The 19461-nt window shown below is 50.9% G+C and overlaps 1 protein-coding gene across 1 annotated transcript in view; it reads right to left on the reverse strand.

Annotated features, from left to right (window-relative positions):
* Positions 1 to 19087, reverse strand: part of MFSD4A (major facilitator superfamily domain containing 4A) — a 35424-nt gene extending 16337 nt beyond the window's left edge. Inside the window, exons 1-3 of the mRNA XM_034767167.1 lie at positions 18665 to 19087; positions 9786 to 9984; positions 9382 to 9621 (exon numbers count right to left, since the gene is read on the reverse strand). Coding sequence (XP_034623058.1) covers positions 9382 to 9621; positions 9786 to 9984; positions 18665 to 18894 — 669 coding nt within the window. The 5' untranslated portion in view covers positions 18895 to 19087. The remainder of the gene's footprint in view (positions 1 to 9381; positions 9622 to 9785; positions 9985 to 18664) is intronic.
* Positions 19088 to 19461: the final 374 nt, after the last annotated feature.

A 19461-nucleotide genomic window follows, 5' to 3' on the forward strand; every position in this document is an offset into this window, starting at 1 on the left:
GTGCCGGGGCTGGTCAAGGACAGTCACTGCTGCAAAGAGCACACCAACGCTAGCCCTGCCTGGACAGAGCTGCAGCTCGCTGGTGAGCCGGCTCCAGGGCTGTCACTGTGCCAACACACATTGGTGCAATGCCACCTGGCACTTCCCTGCAGCGTCAGTCCAAGGTCATGCCTTAGGTTGGGCTTCTCACACCCACGACTCAGTGGTGCCTTTAGCCCCACAGGGATTTATTCCTTTTTGTTTGAAGGGAAAATAAAGGGAATTAAGTAAAGTCAGGTTCCCCCCCCCCCCCACTGAAGTCCTGTTTATTCTGTGACAAACCGAGGGAGAAAGCCAGGAAATCCATAAGTTACGGCTCACACTCTCTCCCAGCTCTGGCCACTTGGTTTTGTTTTCTACACATCTGTGAGCAAGTGTGAGCGCTAACGCTGAATTTCCTGGTTTTTGTTGGCTCAGGGTGTTATTTAAACGTATGGAGGATTTCTCTCTCCCCCCCCCTCTCCTCACTGAATTCATTTACGAGGACTCCATTGTTTTGGGAACAATGGGAATGGGAACAATTAGTTCGGTCCCATGGAAGAAAAATGTATTCACTTGATAGTTCTAATCCTTCCGGAGGTCAGGACCATATTTTAATTGCGGATTTGCAACAATAATAAAATAGCAGCTTAGCAAACCTTGCAGACCCTCTCACAATGTATCTACACGGCACCTTCCATCCTAAAGGATCCAAAGTGTGTGTGAATAAAAGGGAGGCCACTGTGGGTAAGGTACTAGACTGTGACTCAAGAATCCAGGGTGCAAACACTTCCTGTGGGACCTTGGACAAGTCATTTGACCTCTCTGGGCATCAGGGCCCATCTGTGTAACAGGGATAATAATCGTCCTCTCTCTTCAGAGCAGGGACTGTCTCATTATGTGTATGTGTAGTCCCTAGCAGAATGGGGCCTCTTGTTTAGGGCCTCTAGGCCTTACCTTAATACAAATAATACCAAGTGAACCTCACACCAGAATTAGCAATGGGCCTGAACCAAACCCTCGACCTGTGTAACAAACATTCAGAGCCCTCTCTGATACCACCCAAAGTCAGATTTTCACCCACCAACATACTGCAGCCGCCTCTGGAGTGAAATGTGGCAGCCAACTACATGCAACAAAGTGAATCAGAATGGCACATCCGCTGCTCAGTAGCGAGCTGCTTCATTCATGAAGACGGATGGAGTTTCTCTACAGCCAGATTGGATCAGGACATCAGGCCATTCAAATCTGCTACCCTGACTCCAGCAGTGGCCAAGACCGGTTGCTTCTCTAGAAGGCAACCGTAGCCAGCTGTGCAGTGCAGAGCAAGAGGGAGATCAATTGAGCTTCCAAGTCCTGAGATGAGGCCACCCTAACTCTAGGATGCATGAGTACCACTGATCAAGCACATACATACACATCATTCCCATTCTGGTACTCAAGCAATCCAATGTTCCCAACAGCGAAGTGTCAGGAGATGTTTAATTCTCTAGGAGAAGGTCACAGTCTCTGCATACCTTTGGTTTAATGCACAGAGCGTATTCATTCTTTGCCTTTCTGTAGCACCTTTGGCCCAAGGTGCTCAAAGAGCTTTACAGGCCTTAACTGTTCAAGGATTACAACAGTCTGGTGCGGACGACAGGATGACAGGACGCAGCCCCGGGAATCAGGTTCTAGTCCCAGCTCCACTAATGACTAATCAGGTGACCTTGGGCAAGTCACTTCCTCTCTCCGTGCCTCGTATTGTCCCCATTTGGGATAATGGCACAGATCACTGTAAAGCACTTTGAGATCGCCGGATGAGAAGCGTATTATTATTGTAACCCTCAGACGAGGAAGGTAAAGATCATCTTCATTTTACAGGTGAGAGGAAACTGAGGCACGGGGCGAATAAGTGACTCACCACAGATCACACAGCAAGTCAGTGCCTGGGGCAAGAATAGAACCCAGGAGTCTTGAGTCTCAGTCTCCTGCTGTCGCCATTAGACACATGATTCCCTCTCTCATATTAGACAATGCAGGGTGAAATCCTGGCCCCGCTGAAATCAATGGGAATTTTGCCATTCACTTCAATGGGGTCAGGATTACACCCACCACAGCAACCAGCCACTGATGGGAAAGGCGCTGCTGAAGTGTGGATTGATTCCTAGCCTTGTGCCGGGAGTGAGGACACCAGTGCACATGAGATTGGTCATTCAAAGTGGAAGGCGCAATCTGAAAGGGGCTCTGTGCAGACAACAGGGGAACCAAGAGAGCAGGCTCCCGATCTCCCGATCCGGCTCTGATCTGAAACCAACTCCAAGCTAGTTGGATAAAAGCCTGGGGCGACGTCCACGCCTCACCACCGTGGCTATGGGAGAGGCTGATGTCACTCAAACTAGCACAGGGCGAGTGTATGGGGTGGGGAGTCGACCAATCAAAGCAGCTTATTTGTTAGATGAGCAAACAGAGATCACCACACTAGCTTTGCAGGGGAATGTTTCACTAAGCATGGAGCCAAACTCACCCCTGGCACAAAGTGCACTGACGTTAGTGGAGTCACACAAGGGGACAAATTGGTCCCTAAGGGTTTAGCCTGGGATTTCTCATTAGTTACATGCACCTTCTGGAGCGTGCTCACACTACTTGCCTGAGTTCGGCCAAGTGTCTTATAGAACCAGCTGCCCCTGCCCTCCTTTGATATTTCCATATGTTCCACCAGAAAAGGGCAAACAGTGAGGAGCTGTGTTGGCTCACGGAGGTGGTTTGTTTGCCAAGCTATATGGGGCAGGGCCGACACGTTTATTAAAGGAACTTGCTCCTTGGAGAGGCTTGGTTTTCTTAGGCTAACACCTGGGCTGCTTGGCACATGGTTTAACGAGACTTCCTTATACCCTGCGGCGATCCTAAACAGAACTATACAGGAACAGACAACAGACGCAGGCGTTACATGGCTAACTGCCCCACCCACGGGGCTGAAGATGCACCCCCATGCATGAGGTGTAACACCCATTGAAAGGATAACCTTTTCAAGGCTCTGTCTACGTTTGGAAAGGCTCCTGTTTCCCCAAGCAGCTAGCAGGGCCATCCATTCGGGGGACAACCAGGCGATGAAAGTTGGTTCCTGGCCCATTCTCTCCTGGGGTAATCCCCAGACTTCAGTAGCAATGAATTTGGCCCAGAGTTTTTTTTTCAACTTAGCCTCTTGCTGGGAAATGCTGGTGGATTGCAGTGGTAAGGAAGCGGTCAGAATCTCTCACTAGATCTTGCTGTTTCGTGTCAGCTCTCAATAAACTCAGGTGTTATTCCTCTCTCCTGTTCTATCTTAGGGACTTCTTATAGCCCACATCACCATAGTATGTGAGTGTATCACAGTCTTTGGTCTATTTATCCTCACAACACCCCGGTATAGTAGGCACTGCCATTGTCCCCATTTTAAACATGGGGAATTGGGCATAAAGAGACTAAGTAACTTGCCCAAGGACATTCAGTTCGTAGTGGAACAGGGAACTGAACCTGGCTCTTCTCAGTCCCAGGGTAGCACCCCAATCATTGGACCAACCTTCCTCTCCATTTGTCTCAATTTGCTCTTTATTCTAAACTCAATAAATTGGTGCATCAAGATGGCAAATACAGTTAAAATCATAGTTCTCTTCCATCTCTAGATTCTGTTTCAAAACAGGGATAACCCCCAGCCTACTTCTTAAGAACCCAAGCAAAGAAGCTTCCCCCAGTTCCTTTGGGATAATTCCCCCCCAGACAAACAGGAACTTGCACTTCCAGAGCGGGACTAGAGTTCCCATTCTGCGGAGAACTCTGATGCGTTGAATCTTGCTTCTGTTCAAATCAGAACGAAAAGCTGAAATTTCAACGTCTCCCGCAAAATGAAGATGCTGAACAGTTTTGATTGAAAATCATTGGACCACTTTGGTAATGTTGAATCATTTTGCTTTGATAAGACAAAAAGGTTTACAAAATACTGGGTAATATAATAAACAATAATGTTAGTGTTTTAATAGAATATAAAAGTTGAAACAAGAAAGTCACAACAATTCATTTTGACTTTTTCCTGTAGAAAATGGGGTCAGATTAGACTCGTTCCCCAAAAAATGTTTAGATTTTGACAAAACTGCATTTTTCAATGGAAAATTGGCAGCCAAAAAATTTTCGCCCACCTCTAAAGCCTACTACATTTCATCCCCTTGCTCCTAATTTCATTGTACTAATTAGTTTCTCTCTCTTTCATTGACGTTTACACCTTTCAGACATGAGTGGTGTGATCGCCCCACTTCCAAGCTACATATATTAACCTGATTAAAGTTGGATTCTTTCCATCTAAATAGATTTTCAGCATGTTTGGTGGCAAGGCAGGAATGCATAAAGAGAAGAACTTGCTTTGGGAATGCGAAATTCCTAGAGTATTTGAGATCTGGATTTATCTCCCTTCGTCGGGGATTAAAACTTCATTGAGGAGAGAAGTGGAAACTATAAAGTTTCCCTATACAAGGCTATCATCTCCTCCCATCTTCTGCCTTCAATCTAACCAGATCCTTCCCACCTGTTTGCTTAGTTTATGCCCGTATTTTCTCTGAAATGTGGCAGAGACAGTGCCAATCCCAATCTAACACTGCTCTTGTTAAACTAGAATTACTGGTTTGGATTGTGTAATTCAACAGGAAGGCCAAATTTAGTCCCTGTGCCCACAGGCAATTTGGGAAAGAGAACAAAGATGCTACTTTGGCAGGAGACAAACCCCCCCCCCCCCCCCAAGAAGTTTACAGAAGGTGTGCCCTGCTTTCCAGCTCTCCTTGACATTTGTTACCAACGTCTCATGCCACATAAAGGGCTTCGTTTCAAAAAAGGGCTTCACTAAATGGGCCTCCAGTGGACATCATTCCGTTTTTGCATCCACAATTTTTCAAGCCCGAGTCTGCCTGTTTGAAAACCCCCACCCTGCTGGAAGTGCAAACTGCATTTGTGCTTGCGAGTCAACTAGTTACACACCACATTTCTTCCTCGGTGTGCACAAATGTGGTTTCTGAGGGTATGCCCATACCGCAATCACAGGATGTGACTGCAGCTCCAAGAGACGTACCCAAGCTAGCTTTAATCTACCTAGCTCTGCTCTGGTACCACAGTAATGAAGCAGAGGCTAGCCCTGGGAGTAACCATCCAGGGCTCCAGATGGGTTTACACGGCCCGTGCTGCAGTGGGCGCTGCCACAGCGTCGTTGTCCGCGACCCGAGGTAAACCGAGGCAGGTCTCCTTGAGCTGCAGTCACACACTGTGATTGCAGTAGAAACACCCCCTGAGTTTGCACGCCCAGAAACCAGGATGCAAAGAAAATGGCGAATACAATTCTAGAGGCCATTTTTGAACATCTGAACCGAGACATCATTTGGGGCCCAATCCTGCTCCTAATGAAACGAAGAGCAAAGCTCCCTTTGACTTCGCTGGGAACAAGATCGGGCCACAACAAAAACTAAACCATCAAGCACTGCCACTGCACATCAAAGCCTACATTAACCGCAGCCTTTACTCGGTTCAGGGACGATTGCTATAATAGAGAGGACACCTCCCGCCATAGCAGACACAGAGTTAGAGGTAAGTAACGTAGGATTCTCACCCTAAGGAGGCTGCACCCTGTTGAGTTCTTCTGCAATGACAGTCTTGCTTTGTACTGTTTGCTTCACTGTTTAGGCTGACGCAACGAGAAGTGCATCAAACAGGCTGCACAGACCTCAGCTTAATGAACACCAGCTGTGAGATGCACTTGAGCGGTGTTTTGGTTTATAAGCACATGGAGAGATCAAGATGGTGTGAAGAAACCTGTTCCTCTGCCTAGCACAGCATGTATGTGCTGGGAGGTGGTGGAATCTCCTTCCTTAGAGGTTACCTAGGGAGATGGTGGAATCTCCTTCCTTAGAGGTTTTTAAGGTCAGGCTTGACAAAGCCCTGGCTGGGATGATTTAGTTGGGGATTGGTCCTGCTTTGAGCAGGGGGCTGGACTAGATGACCTCCTGAGGTCCCTTCCAACCCTGATATTCTATGATTCTATGACCATGGGCTGCTCCCCACTTCAGTCTGGGGCTGGGAGAGGGAATGGGATGGGATCTTAGACAGCTTGGCTAGGTGGTCAGCCACGGTCAACACTCTGACTTTAGCCAGCTGTATGTAGGGAGAGATGGCGAGCAGAACTGTCCTGGTAAGCACATGGAAAGAATAGAGATAAATAAAATGAACTGAATTAACCCACCACTCGTGACTGTGCTTTGAGATCTTTCAAGGGATGGCGCTACAGGATGCAGAGAATTATCATCACTCTCTCTGCTGGAATTTCTCTGGCCCCATCACCGTGCTATCCAAGCACCTTACAAACGTTAATGAACGATTCCTCACAACCTCTCTGCACAGGCAGGGCCATTTCCCCCATTACAGAGGAGGATCTGAGGCATGCACAGCTGAAGTGACTCACCCGAGATCACTCAGGCAGACTTTGGGAGAGCCTGGAACGGAACCTGGACCACCCAAGTCCCAGTCAAGTGCCTTAACCACAAGGTCTCCTCTTTTGACGCACTCCATCCACCCCTATGGATTGCCTGCACTGCTCGCTACTGAGCCCTGGGTTCGGATCCTGCCTTGGAGAGCTGAGCTCAGATGGGTTACAGGAATAACACCACATACTTGGGTTGCAGAGCAGGCAGGCAGGCAGTGCTCATCTGATTGATCAGCACCATTTACTATCTTGGTGCTAGCGCCTCAAGGGAGGGCACTAAGCCCTAGCGGGAGGATGAAGACGTCAGCTTTGGTTGTCTACGAGAAGAGGGCACAGCAGGGGTAGCAGAACAGAGTGGGTGGAGGAAAACATGAGCCCCTTACCCAGGCGGGCCATTGGACTTGATACCAGCTGTACAGAAGGAGAGAGTGCATCTGGTTGCCTGGTGAGAAGAGTGCGAGTCATCCCTTTGTTTCACCAGCAAAAGCTGCTGTGTATATGGCATCAATCAACTGACTGCTTTTATTGCAAGTTTTTTCCAGCTGTAACTTGTGTGCTGCTCGCTGCCTGAGAATGGCCAGAATTCATCTCTAGAGGCAGACAGGCAGACAGACACACACACATCTGGGACTCACTGCTGCATGTGAAGATTAACATTCCCTCTCTGATCATTACTTGGAAACATTACAAGGACCCATTATACTGAAATACCGACAGGAAAGATGGCTGGGGAGTCAAGGCATTGTGACTCAGGAGATCTGGGTCTTGCCTCTGCCACAGACTCCCTGTGGGACCTCAGCCAAATCACTTTAACCCTCTGTGCCTCGGTTCTCCACCGGTCACACAGGCATACCACTACTGCCGTTCTCCTACCTGTGCTTGTCTACTTAGACTGCAAGCTACTCAGGGCAGAGACTGTCTCTCACAATGCACCTTACACAGCTTGATCTCGGCTGGAGCCTGGAGGTGCTACTATAAAACAATCATAATGTCAGATTGTTTCCAGCCTCGACTGGTAACAAGGCAAAGCCGTGTCATTCTAGACACCATGTCTCCTCTCGGTTCAGTTCAGGTGCCGTTTTCAGCAGCTGATCTCTGACAAACCGCTTGATGCCATTGGAAAGCCGAGATCCTCAGCTCCAAGAGAGTATAGCACAGTGGATGCTAGTTGTACAGACTCTCAAGACGACGACCCTTAATATCCATTTGAATTGAAGTAGCGGGGAAAGCACTCAGGCAGTCCGAAAGGGTGAGCCCAGGTCAGAGATCGCACGACTAGTCAAGGCCCAGAATAACGCGACATCCACTGATGGAGAGCTGGGCTCTCAGCTTCCTTGCAACTTACAACACTTGTCTCCCCGTGGACATTTGCAAGACACCAGGCCCATTAATCCTTTCACTGGTCTCTAGGAATGGTCTCCTGGCACCAGTCCAGATGTGAATCTAACCAATCCCAGTCCTCAGGACAGGAAGTGAAAACTATTGAATCCAAAAGAGGGGGCGTGGGGAGGCAGGAAGCAGTTACCTAGGTTGGTAGCTGGCCAGGACACGGGGGCTAACACCTCTACTCTTGCAAACAGTGCGAGATGGAAAAATGCCACCTTTTGAACCATTAACACAGCTTCCCACTGCACCCTCCCTGCTCCTTCCAGGTCTCCCACTCAAGCACTGACCCTGCTAAGCTCTGGTGGGGTCTTGGCATCAGGTGGGAATAACAGGATTTATTGTCACATTCTGCATCACGCTCCCCTTCAGGGCGAATGCGCAGCTCCCCCCTCATGGCAGCACATCAGGGACTACCCAGAAGTCTGACTGCATCATAGACCGCTGATCAACAGCTGCTCCAGGCCGCCCCAGGAATGTGCAGCAGGGGAAAGCCTGGCACACGAGGACCAGACGGCTGAGGAGCGAGCGAGAGGAGCTGGGCTGGGCTGACAGCGTGTTCCTTGCTGCCCATCTCCCAGGGAAAAGGCCCAGACTGGGTGTGTGGGAGGTTTACACCAGAAGAGCCTTGAGGGCATGGAAGGGCCCAGGATCCCAAGCCATGCAGGTTTCCCAGATAGCTGCTGGGAAACACCACACCACACCCTATTAAAACATTGCCCTGCATGGAGTGAGCAGGGACGGCGGGATGGGAGTGGGGGGAGAGTAGCAGAGGGGCCTTCACACCAAGGTTCCAATGTCCGGCGCAAATTGGAAAGCTCGGAGGGGGCTGCTGGCAGCAATCCTACCTCCCTGTCTGAATATTCACCAACCGCAGTCACCCGTGCCGGCTGGCTGAGCTGCCAGCGCGACCTTTGCAGCGACCTCCACCCCCAACCCGGGGGCCCTGTCTGGCTGCAGGATGAGAGGGGAGAGCCGGGAACTGGGCTGAACTCCAGTGCAGGGGCAATGACCACTCAGGGGATCCAGTTCCTGGCGGAGGCCTGGAGGGGCTCCCGGCATCTCACTGCCTGTGGGATTCCAGGTCAGGACGCAATGGGACGGGGACAGGGCCTTAAAGCCACCATCCCATTAAGCATTAACTGCCACAGTTTAGTGCTGGCCCTCAATTGTAAAGTCAAATCATGAAGGAACTGAGTCCCTATGGCCCAGTCTTGGGCCCCAGTATCTCAGCTAGGCCTGGGGGAGCTCCCTATGAGAAAAGAGGGAGCAAATCCTTCTCCTGCCTACTTATTCCCAGGCCACGGAGCTAATCCACAGCCTTGACTCCAGCCTGGCTGCTGGAGGAGACTCTATGGCCCTGGTGCTTCCTTCTGCTGCTGGAGGCAGGCAAACCGCGGTGCCCGGGGAGGAGCGGGAACAACAAGCCGCAGCACCACGCAGAGGCAGAGCTAAGGCACGGGACACAGAGGACTCCCGTTGGTACACCAAGCCGCGATACTCACGTTGATCAGGGCCATGATCCAGAAAGCGTAAGACACGCGTGTCACCACCATCCCTTTCATCGGCAGCTCGTAGTGCGACAGGTTGCCGGGATGGTGGGGGACCAACGACTTGCGGATGTGAGGGAGGTTGCTGGTGGCGTTGAGCGTGGAGTTAGACAGGATGCAGTTGGTGTCCGAGAGGAAAGGGTCAGCTATCAGCGGGCTCAGCAGGGCCCCGAACCCCACAAAGAAGTGAAGGGCCTGGAAGAGAGGACAAATGCCAAGAGGTTAATTTTTCTGCTCTCCCTTGCAGGGAAGCCGCTGGAGCCTCCTCCTGAAAGGACGAGACCCGACGACAGAAATACGGCAAGAGCTGCCGCGTCCTGACAGAACTGCCCCAGGGGAAGCCAACGCATCTGCCTCACCTGCAGGAAGATGGCCGAGTCCTTCTGGTAGATCTTCACCAGCTGCATGTTGGAAATGGTGTCGATGCATCCCATGGCCAGTCCCGCCACGGCCATGACCACAGCCAGCACCACCACATTGTGGCAGAGAGGGATGATGGCGAAGACGACAGAGATGGCGAGGGACGACGCGAAGAGGGCGACCAGGGACTTAGACAACCTGAGCCAGGAGAGAGGAAACAAAGGGACAGAGTTACCTCGGGGAGAGCACTGTCCAGCCAGGACATCGACCTGCGCACCAGGACACACCCACAGCTATCCCCAGGCAGTAGCATTCTTAGTCTATTAACAGGCCTGCCCCATTCCCCGAGCATTCAGGGCCACTGGAGCACTGCAGATCGGCCCATGGTGCAGGCACCATTCACTACGCTGGCTACGTTATCACTCAGCACGTGGTGGGGAAAGGATTACGAGGGATATTCCTTGATCGGACAACGGACGTAGGATCCGGGTACGCTGCAGGGAGGCAGGTTTTGGCCCTTAGCATGGTTTCCACGCATGTTAAGCCCAGACGGGACCATTACAATCACCTAGTCTGACCTCCTGTCCAACACAGGCCACAGAAATATGTCCCTTAGTTACGGGCTCAGCTGCTGGGGTAGGGGTGAGCAGGACGGACTAGTTCAAGAGACTGGGAAGCGGGGCCTGGCGATAAGCACAAGTTTAGCTCCCAGCCAGGTCAATAACAGCAGCAGGCTGTCACCAAGGCACTGTCAGCTGGTAACCGATGAGCAGCGGGTACGTGACAGCCTCCATCTATTCCCAATAGGTGACATGGTCCCACCACTACCCTACCCCTCCAGCCACCCCCACCTCTTGCTTGTCTCAGAGGCACTGTGGACTGAATGCATCATGGACACTTAACTCCTTGCTCCCCTGTAGAGGCCAAAAGGGGGCATATTGGCAGTGAAAATATGGCGTTGACCATGCTGCACCTGCGCCGTGGGTAGACTCCAGCCTCCAGGGCCACCAATCGCACTGATGTCACGTTAGGAAAAGCTAAATCCATTCAGTTTGTATCTAAACCATGCCAAGATATTGTATTCTCTGGAGGGGGACACATAACCTGACTAGGGTACGGGCACCATAATGTCTGATTTCAACAGCGCATTTATTGCTCTAGTCGTCTCCCCATTTGGCTTGTCTCCTGCCCTAACTTTGGATCTCCGCAAGAACCTGCCTTCTGGGAGTTCACTCCTTCCTTTCCCGGCTGCAGCACCACAGAGCAAGCAGGACGGCCGTCTGAGGCTTTCTTCCAAGCTTTGCCCTGCACATCCAACCCCAGGCACCACGTTAAGGTCCTCGTGCCCACATCCCATGATCTCACCCAATGTTTGCATGGAGGGGAGGCGATAACCTTGATCGCCACATCAAGGGCTGAAACCTCTTTAATCAGGTGGAATTTACCCAGATACCTAATGGTTGTAGGATGGCTAGAGGAGAGGCTGCAAGCCAGGTGGGACGTGCCCTCCGTTCAGGGTTTTGCTCTGCTGAATGGTGTGCTCGGGACCCTCTACACCACAAGCATTATATTGGAGAGGGGCAGCACATTGTGACCGTGAGATGGAGTCACGCTATACCCAGCCCCGTGTGTATCTGACACGCTGCAGATCCATTATTTGCTGCAGACTCTCAGGTTTCTTTTGAAATTAAAAGTTTCTAGACTGGATCATGCAAAGAGAGCCTTCCAAACGTGACCTGAGTGTAAATGGTGCAGCGGTGTCAGTCTGAGTCTGCAGACAACCTGACACGAGAGCTCCAGGAGTCATGAGCTGCTGTGCTCCTCTCAATGAGTGTTAATTCTGAAACCTACTGATACCAGGTTCAGTATCAACTATTTCCATTACTGATCATTTTAACATCATAATCTATCTGACCTAACCTCTGCTTAGACTGTAAAAGGCTGAACTGTCTTTTTTCTCTGCTTGTATAGCCCCTAGCACATTGGGGTCACAGTCCTGACCGGGGCCTCTGGGTGCTACCATAACAAATATTTGCTACTCCTACAATACCTTCCCCAAAGCTCCAGCTACAACCCACTCAGGTGCCAGAAGTTCCATCTTCCCCAGTGGATCCCTTCCTCTGTTCAGTCTGGTTCCATCCCCAGTGAGGATCACCTCTACATGACAACAGCAGGACCTGTTCAGTCTTTCCCCTGTAACCATCTGAAAGGGTTCTGAGCGCCTACTTCCCTAGCCACTCCCACAGGTAAGTGGTTCAGTAAAGCTTAAAGGACCTTAGCATAAGACGGGCCAGTACAACACATCACAGATCCTGCGGGTAATAAGCCCTCTCCTTGCCTTCTGTCCGGACTGCTTTGAGCTGAGCAGGGAGCAAGCTGCTCTCACTGTGAGTGAGAGCCGGCCAGCTCTCTCGGTTAGAAAACCGAGCCCAGGTTGGCATCACACCGCTGCGAAGCTGCCAAGTCTGAAGGCAGGAAGGAAGGAAGGAAACAGAGACCAGACAGCAAAGCACTGAAAAGACCAAGACTAGCAAAACGTGAGACTCTGTAAAACCTCAGCAGAGAACAGCTAGCACAGACAGGTCCCCCTAGAGACCGCATCCCCATTAGCACCTCTCTCCCCCTTTAGGCACCCACAGCTTTCTGATGGAGCAGGGCTGGTCCCTTTGGCACATGAAAGCGTCACTCCTTAACCGACCAGAGGGGGGCATTACTGGGTGATGCAACACATTCCAGTTCTGGCTGGAGACAGAGAGAGGGATCAGCAGTAATAGCCAAGCCCCACACAGGCATGCAAAGGATACCGTCTGCATGCAGCGTCCATTCTCCTCGCTCCCAAGCAACTCGCAGCACAGAGGAAACCCACAGCCACATGTCCCTGGGGAGCAACTTGGCTTGGGGGCAGCATCTCTGGGTCACAAGTCACAGCTCCCCCCCCAGAGCTGACACTGCCATGCAGCACAGAGCCATTTGCGATGCCGCAGCTGCAGAGAGGAGACTCAGATCCGACGGACTGGTGGCCCGTTTCTGGGGGTCAGCGAGGCAAGTGTTTTGGATCATAGGGGAATAACTCGAGTGTCCCAGCCAACATGCTGCCCCCTGTCGCTCAACAGGCAAGAGCCCCGGCTGGGCAGTAGCCAATTGCCAAGCTCATTTGCATGCTGAGTCTGTAGCTATCTCCCTGCCTTGCCAAGGGCTTTAAGATAAGGGGATGAAAAGGGCTGTGGGAAACCAAAATCCATTCTCCAAAGCAGGTTGCCTAGAGCAGCCGGCCAAGAGCCAGGACATCTGCTGTGTAGTCCTGACGGCTATTTGCTGGCTGGCTGGCCTTGGACAGACCCCTTCTCTCTGCACCTCCGTTCCCCCATCTGCAAAAGGAGGGTAATTCCTGCCTCACAGAGTGCATGAGGCCGAGTAGCTTATAATCCACTTTGACATCCTATGGCAAATTAACGGCCCTAAGTGCAAAGTTACTTCCTTACTCTGCTGGATGGCATAAACTTGGAATTCTGGACTCACCGACCCGTTTTATCTTGGAGCCCAATTCCATGTATTCAAATTAAAAAAATAATTGAATTGTTTTTGCGGGTCCAACAGTTTGCAGGGCACTAACCCAGCCTCTCATGCAGCTTAGTCCCTTTTAAAACCCTGAGCAAATTCACAAGACAAAGAAAAAACAAACCCCAAAGACATGAGGCCATGGAATAAAACAACAGGCAAATAAGAGAAAGGAGCCACAGAGGTACAAGGCAGCACCCAAGGGGAATCGCAGGAGCGTACTGGGGAAGAGAACTGTAGGGATGAGCAGCCAGTGACTATGAGATGGTAGAAACGTGCACCCAGGGATCCCAGAAGTGCCTTTTATGTTCTGCAGTGTTAGCAAAACAACTGCAGAGCTGCCCCGGCTTGGTTAGAGAGTGCATTCATTACCGGAGTTAAACATTAATCGCTAATTATTTCATGTCCTTAAAAAGCACTAAAAAGATTTTTTTAAAAATAGCAAAAATGTCTGCCTCCAGCAATGTACCACTAATTATACCATCACTTCTTTATACAGCCCCCGTAGCAAGCACCAAGAGAACCCACTTTGCATTCTGCCCCGCTGACCCCTTCCCCCGCCAACTCTGGCATTAGTGAGTATGAAGGAATTGCTCGCTTCCAGCCACTGAATCCAAAATGAAGTCATTTGCTTTCAGTTATGTTTGAAGAGTGCACAGCTCAACACCAGAGGTGGGATTTGGATTGCCACCGAAAGGCAGCGTGAGTTGGGTGTCTAACCTGTTAGGTTTCTTTGAAAATCACAGCTCTTTCCCTGTATCTTTGTAAGAGGCATGACATAAACCCAGGTCTTGAGGATGAAAAATCATTGCACACCTCATCAGGCAGTTAATACTCTGTCTCCCCTACATCTGGCTGCAATGGGATACAGTGGTAACCTGTGCTAACCTGTTGTGGAGTGTCGCCTTGCATAAACATCTGCTATCTCTCTCCTTCCCCCCACCCCACTTCCACCCCCACCTCCCCGAGGCTGCATCGCATTGGGGGCAAGGAATTCCTGTACAAACAGAGAACCTGATTTTCAGAAGCATCCACATCTTGTTGAAGCCAAGGGGAGCTAGGGGAAGGGATATGGAACCTCGTGCTTCACGGTTTCAGCCAGTCTCTTAATGATGCGGTAGGATGAGACCTTCATGGGGAGACAGATTATCCTGCATCTGCAGGGTTTCTTGCACTGATTTTGAAGTAGCTGGTGCTGGTCACTCTCAGAGATGGGATACTGGGCTGGATGGACCAGGGGTCTGAGTCTGTCTGGCAATTCCTATGAGCGGCAGATGCTCAGTCTCCCTGCAAAGTCAGGCCCAATGCTCATAGAGCTGTCCTAGGGTGCTTAGGAACGAAAGGCACTATATAAATGTGCCACACTCAGCATCCTTCAGTCCCTCCCAACACTGGAGCCACACATGGTGCCAAATGAAGGAGAAGCCTAAACAAAAACCTTAGAAAGATGGGAAGGATGGAGGAGGAAGTGGCTATAGGACCATTCCTGGTGTTTCCCACTGTTGCCTTCCCTAGTGACAGACACAGGTCTTGGCTTCAGTGGGGCAGGATCAGGGCCCAAGAGGGGAGAGAGTTTAGGATTATGGAAAGTTAAAGAATCTCATCTCATCTGCCCTCACAGGACCACGTAAGGGAACATACCTTTGGAGGAAGCCTGAGCAGGGTTACACCACACAGTGCCAAACACACCTGTGTCCGATCCACATTCATCCCCCCAGCTTGGCTAGCGCCAGTGGGGCTAGCTTGGTGCTGTGCCAACAGCGGGAGAAACGCTACCAACCCTCAGGACAGATGCAGCCTCTGAAAAAGCAAACAAGGGCGCAGGGGCCCAGATACCACTGCAATGGGAGTGGCAGGAGAGCAGAGACTAGATGGCCATGGAAGGGCAGCACAGAGGAGTGCAAGGTGGAGGGGGAAAATAAAGACATTATTATTAATAACGGCAGGATCCAGTATTAAAATCAACCATCAGGATAAGTTAGAGGAACTGAGGCAGGTGGGGTAAGCAGAGAGTGAGACGACAGCTTCTCAAAAGAGCGCAGGGCCAGGTTTCCTAGCATTCAGCACTCACCAGCCAGCTGGATTTTCCAGAGATCAGCTCCTATTCAAGCACCTAAATCAGGGCCAGATTTGCAGAAAGACTCCGCCCGGACCAGCTCCCAGTGTGCCACTTACGGTCAGATTTTCACAAACATTCAGCTCTCAGCGGATACCCATTGTGCTCAGCTCATCTGATAATCCGGTCCAGAGAACACAAGAAAATGGGATTCTTTAATCCATTTCCAGCCTCAGTGAGCTATGGGGCTGCTTATAAGAAGCCAACCTGCCAACTGGAAGATGCACATAGAGCTCCTTTGCCCTAACGGAGCTGACATATAATTGAGCATCTCTCTAACAAAGCTAAGGTAGCGTGAAGGTGTGATCCAGGGCACGCAATATCCTTAAAAGCTGTTACCACCCATGCAAGAGAATACCCTGTTCATGTCACCTTATAAAAAGCTATATTCTTCTGAACTCTGTACCATGGTGCAGTAGAAAAACTACAAACACACGGAGTCATAAGACAGTAACATGCCAGTCTTATGAATAAGGCTCACTCACAACTTTTACTGAATTCTGTTCCTTTCAGTTATATAGGGCATTTCTCACCCTACAGTTTCAGCGTAGCAGATGCCAACAGTAAGATGAAAGGGCAGCTCCCAGAGTCAGTAAGATGAGTGTACAAGACTGATATTTTCATAACAACCCAGGCATGGTAGCTCATGTTCTGCTCTGTCACATGCCTGCAGACTCCCAGATTTCAGTGGGGTTACACAAAAGCAGAGTTTGGCCCAATGTTAATTAAACTCTCTGGTTAGAGGAGCCAAAGGCCATCTTGAGCCCCATCTATGCTACAGTTACAACCAGTGGCGCAGTTAACAGCATCGTTATCCCCTGACTTGATTATAACATTCCATTTTGTAGAGCAGACAGATTTAAGATCCTAGGATTTAGGCCATATAAGAAACAAAGCTCAGATGCCATCTACATGACAAATTAGAGCCAGGTTTCCTGTCTTGATTGTGACTGTCATGTCAATGGGGCCTTAGGAAGCTCTAGTAGAAGCTATCACCTTCTTAACTGTAGGAGGCATGGACTAGTGCTCTGACCACGGGACTGGGAGCCAGGAGCTCCCGAGTTCTAGCCTTTATAATCACGCAGCATTCTAGCAAGCCGTGACTTCAGGCAAGTCACTTTACCACCCTGTGCTTCAGTTTGCCCATCTGTAAAATAGCCATAATACCCACCGCATCAGGGCTTTGTGGGATTTAAATAGCTAATGTCTAATATACTTAAAGTTGGGTGCCATAGCACATTTTAAAGTTAGGTCTGTAATGCAGATCAGTGCACCTTGGACACATGGGAAACACCCCCCACTGCCCAAAATACCCACCACTTCCCAATAGGAATTTCAGCAACCGTTTTAAGCATGTTGCCTGTGCTGCGAAGAGCCACAAATGGGGTCCTGGTTTATTAAGGCAGAAGGGGGTTGCTCATTTTGCCCCGCACAGAATTAAAAATCCAAGACACCAAAAATCCATTCTTAGGGAAACCCTAAAAGGTCCATGCAGCATAAGCTGGACACCAGGAAGAAGCATATCAATATGAACCTGGCATTTCTGACTGAGCAATCATAGGTCTGCATTTGCCTAATCTCACCTTCGAACACACAGGCAGTAGATGAAGTGCTGGCAAAAGTTATTGACCTGGGAGTCTGAAATCCACTATCCATATCACAGGCAGGGCAAGCTTCCCACACACCATCTCCTTCCAATATGCACCACCCCTGACCTGGCAAGTAGTCTCCTAGTCAAGATGCTTCTGCTGATCGCCTCTAGAACTATTTAATCTCCAAGTACATACAGCCCTTGGCTCCTCTACTCAAAATGCCATCCATGCAGCTCCGGGAGTGCCGGCTGGGATGGCAATTTCACCTCGATGCTAATTCCAAGACCCTTTACTAATCAGAGTTATCTACTGAATGCCTCCTTCATAAGTCCAGAGAACAGTTTAAAAACAAACACTTTATACCCATAAGAGAATCATGTAAATAATAATACAGATAGAGACTACAAAAATCAGCTACATTGATCAGTAACACCGTAAATAATCAACTGATTTTCATATGCAATAGCTGTCATCACATCTAAGCGTACACCTCTGTTTGGAAACCTCTAACAGTGCCGTTGCACATTTTCTATTTTAGAGAGATCTTAACACAAGATTTGCTACATATCCCTTGTCTGGCTGCACTAGGAAGCCTGACTGATTTGTAAAGACTGCTGCTGTCACTCACACATGCCTTGTGTGAAGTTGAAATACCGACTGTATCCTCTTCAACCCTGTAGCAACTTCATGTTTAGAGTGTTATTGTCTGAGGTTGAATCTTGTTTGCCCAACCTACCGGAGCGTAAGATAACAGCTTGATTGCTGACACTGGGGTTATTAAAACAGGCTTTCTACAATGTTTTTAAACGATTAGGTTAAATAAATATATTGGGAAGTGTGGAGTAAGACTTGCAATCTCCCCTTTGCATGCACCATCTCTGCACGGAGCTCAATAAAATCAGTGGCACTCCACACAGATGCAACAAGGTGGATGGACCCAAGTACAGAATCAGGCTCCCACAGAATGAAACCTGCAGCCTTTACTCTCATGAGCAATTCCACTAACTTCAATGGAACTACTCAGGTGAGTGAGGGCTACAGGTCCAGGCTAACCTCTTACAAAGGTTTTAGTTTGTGTAGGATCTTTCACACAACTTGTCTCCCCAGATGCTTTGAGTCCCATACTGCAATCAGAGAAACAGACAAAAACAAAGAGAAAGTCGGGGGAAGGAGGGAGGTAGGGAAAGGAGGAGAAATTAAAAGACATGTTTTCAGACGCGATGTGAAAGAGACAGAAAGAGCTGGAGACGTGTAGCCCAAACATGGGACGTTCCAAGCCAGAAGGGGGGAGAGTCGCAAGCCGCTGGAGGAACATTAAATAAAAATTGGGGGCTGTTAGAGCAAAAGTGATGTTGCGACCTTAACTAGGGCATTGCTCTGCCGGCTGAACAATGGGGCACCGAAAGGAGCGTCCCCACAAGTCCCAGTACAGCGCCGGGAGGGAGGCTAAAGCCAAGCCACGTGGGAAGCTCAGTGTCACCAAGTTGGTCGGAGAGGGAGGGAAGGTGTGAGCAGGGGAACCGGGAAGGCGCTGGGTTCTCGATCAAAGCCGGCATGGCCCCCGGGGTGGGGCGGCCGATGGGGTGGGGGGTGAGCTCGCCAGGGGCCTTACGTTCTCTTGAAGACTCCCCCGAGGCAGCTGCCGAGCAGGAGGCAGAACTGCTGCGAGAAGAAGACCCAGGTGATCTGGGAGAGCGAGCTCTGGGTCTGGCAGCGCAGGTCCAGCAGGGTGGGCCCCAGGAAGGCGATGCACAGCCCGAAGCTGAAGAAGACGCTCCAGTAGGTGAGGGTGGGCTGCAGGTTCCTCCGGAACAGGGCAGCCACCCGCTCATCCCACACCATCCTGGGCTCGGGCTCCGACTAGGAGAGCCACAGGCAGGGCTCGGCTCAGCGGGGGGGCCGGCGGGTGGACAGCGCCCTGGATCTCATGCGCCCTGGAGCCCTTCTCCCGCTCAATCCGGATTCGCTCCGCTTCGCTGCAGCCCGCGCTCCGCTCCCCGGGCAGTGCAGGGATGTGCCTGGCGCGGGCGGGCAGCGCTGCTGGGCTCGGACGCTGGCCCCGCCCCTGGGCCCGGGGAGCAGCAGCCACCGCCTCCCGGGGCAGCGGGGCGGGGACGGGGCTCGCCAAGGTGCGCGGACGCGCTGGGAACGCCGCGGTGCCCAGAGCCCTGCGGGGCTGCAGCGGGTCGGATCCCGGGCAAGGAGCTCCGGGACTGGAGCAGTGCTTATAATGGGGGCGCTGGCAGCCCCTGTGCCAGGGGGAAAGCAGGGAAATCCCAGCCCTGGCCAGGCACTGGGTCTGGTCCCTGTCCCCGCTGGATCGTGGGCTCTGTCAGCTGCAGCAAGGGAAATGTGAGCGCCCAGCAGCCCTGCTGGAGCCGAGGCCACAGGTGCTGGAAGTAGGGGCGC

The sequence above is a fragment of the Trachemys scripta genome, chromosome 4 (assembly GCF_013100865.1).
Source record: "Trachemys scripta elegans isolate TJP31775 chromosome 4, CAS_Tse_1.0, whole genome shotgun sequence".
Taxonomy (NCBI): domain Eukaryota; kingdom Metazoa; phylum Chordata; order Testudines; family Emydidae; genus Trachemys; species Trachemys scripta.